This window comes from Postia placenta (assembly GCF_002117355.1).
Source record: "Postia placenta MAD-698-R-SB12 unplaced genomic scaffold POSPLAscaffold_494, whole genome shotgun sequence".
In the NCBI taxonomy this organism is placed as follows: Eukaryota; Fungi; Basidiomycota; class Agaricomycetes; order Polyporales; family Adustoporiaceae; genus Rhodonia; species Rhodonia placenta.
This window is the reverse complement of record NW_020170325.1, coordinates 758-2,090: the sequence shown is the minus strand read 5'-3', so window position 1 is coordinate 2,090 and position 1,333 is coordinate 758. Positions and strand designations below refer to the sequence as shown.

Below are 1,333 nucleotides of genomic sequence, written 5' to 3'. Positions count from 1 at the left end.
GTAGCATTCACCGACGCCGCTAGGCGCAGTCTCACCCAGTCCCTAGACAGCAGCACGTCAGCACAACACATACGACTGCGGCGTATGGATACTGGCCGTCATCGCGGCAGTTTTGCGTGGGTATGACATGACGGGGTTCGAGGAGGCAGACATAGGCCGTTTCCGCATATTCCTGTTCACGCTAGCACGCGCTGTATCCACGTAAACTTAGTATACTGAATCAATAACCACGCCTTCATACACGAGCATGACCCGCTGTGAGGGGAAACATGCTAGCTCATAGAATACACCATAGTACTCTGGCATGTGCGTCAGCTGCGTGAGCTCCCACAGGTCGCAAAATACCTCCTTGGCCGCGAACTCCGCCCGGGTCGACGTCACAATTTGTGCGCGATTGTCATCGTCCACACCCTCCGCGGCAGCCTCCTCCCACTGGGCGTGAGCAACCTGCCGATGCTCCCGCGCATCGGCGAGGTGTTGCTCTATCAACCCTCGCAATTCGTCCAACCTCCCTTCGTTCCACAAGCGTATACGACGATCCCGTTCGTCGCGTAACGTTCGCCAGGCCTGCCCACGCAGGACGGCCTCCATCTGCTTTGCCGTGGCATTAGCAGGGTTGAAGTCGAGGGGCGTATTGCATAGCGCCTTGAGGAGCAGCGGGTGAGAGCGGAGGGGCAGGTGCGCGTCCGTGAGGACATCGGGGGGGATGTCATGATGGTCTGTGGGCCTCAGAGGGTGGACCTGAGAGGGTATTAGAGAGCCCTCAACTGAGGGGTGATCTTTAGCAATGTAACCCGGCGTCATTGAAACATGAACGTACGCTGGCGATGCAGATATGCACGCCGGTTCTGAGCCCTTCGGCTGGCCTTGATGCTGCACGCTTGGTTAGCAAGGGATAGGGCGGGGGTTAGTAGCTATACCTTGGAGTAGCTGCATGAGCCTGTTTGCGCCTTTTGGTGGCAAAGGTCTTGTCTGCGGCAGTGAAGTATTTGGCGCCTCTGCCCATGGTGGCAGTAACGCGTACAAGGAGCCCTATGAGAATCTAGTCTGCCCCAAGGGTTAGACCGTGCACCTTATGCTTTGCCCAGAGCCTTTCAGAATGCCGCTGGTGTCCAAATGTACCCAGGCGATGTGCAAGCCCGTTGGCGAGCAAAGCGCGCAAAATTGGAGGCATTGCGAGCTCAAAAACAGCCTGTATATGACTTGCAAGTATGTTTTCGACCGTCCTGCAGCTCGATCAGTGGACCCTTATTCGCGCGGGGATTGGCTGCAGCACCAGGTACCGATCACCGAGGAGCATCATAGCGAGCACCGAGGAGCGCTCAATGTATGG

The 1,333-nt window shown here is 57.1% G+C and overlaps 1 protein-coding gene across 1 annotated transcript; it reads right to left on the bottom strand.

The window, feature by feature from the left end:
• Nucleotides 1-207: 207 nt before the first annotated feature.
• Nucleotides 208-1,006, bottom strand: POSPLADRAFT_1163756 (hypothetical protein; the record flags this gene model as incomplete). Its single annotated transcript, XM_024487792.1, has 3 exons — nt 208-719; nt 821-873; nt 921-1,006. The coding sequence occupies 3 exons, from the start codon at nt 1,004-1,006 to the stop codon at nt 208-210; spliced, it is 651 nt and encodes a 216-aa protein (XP_024332506.1).
• Nucleotides 1,007-1,333: the final 327 nt, after the last annotated feature.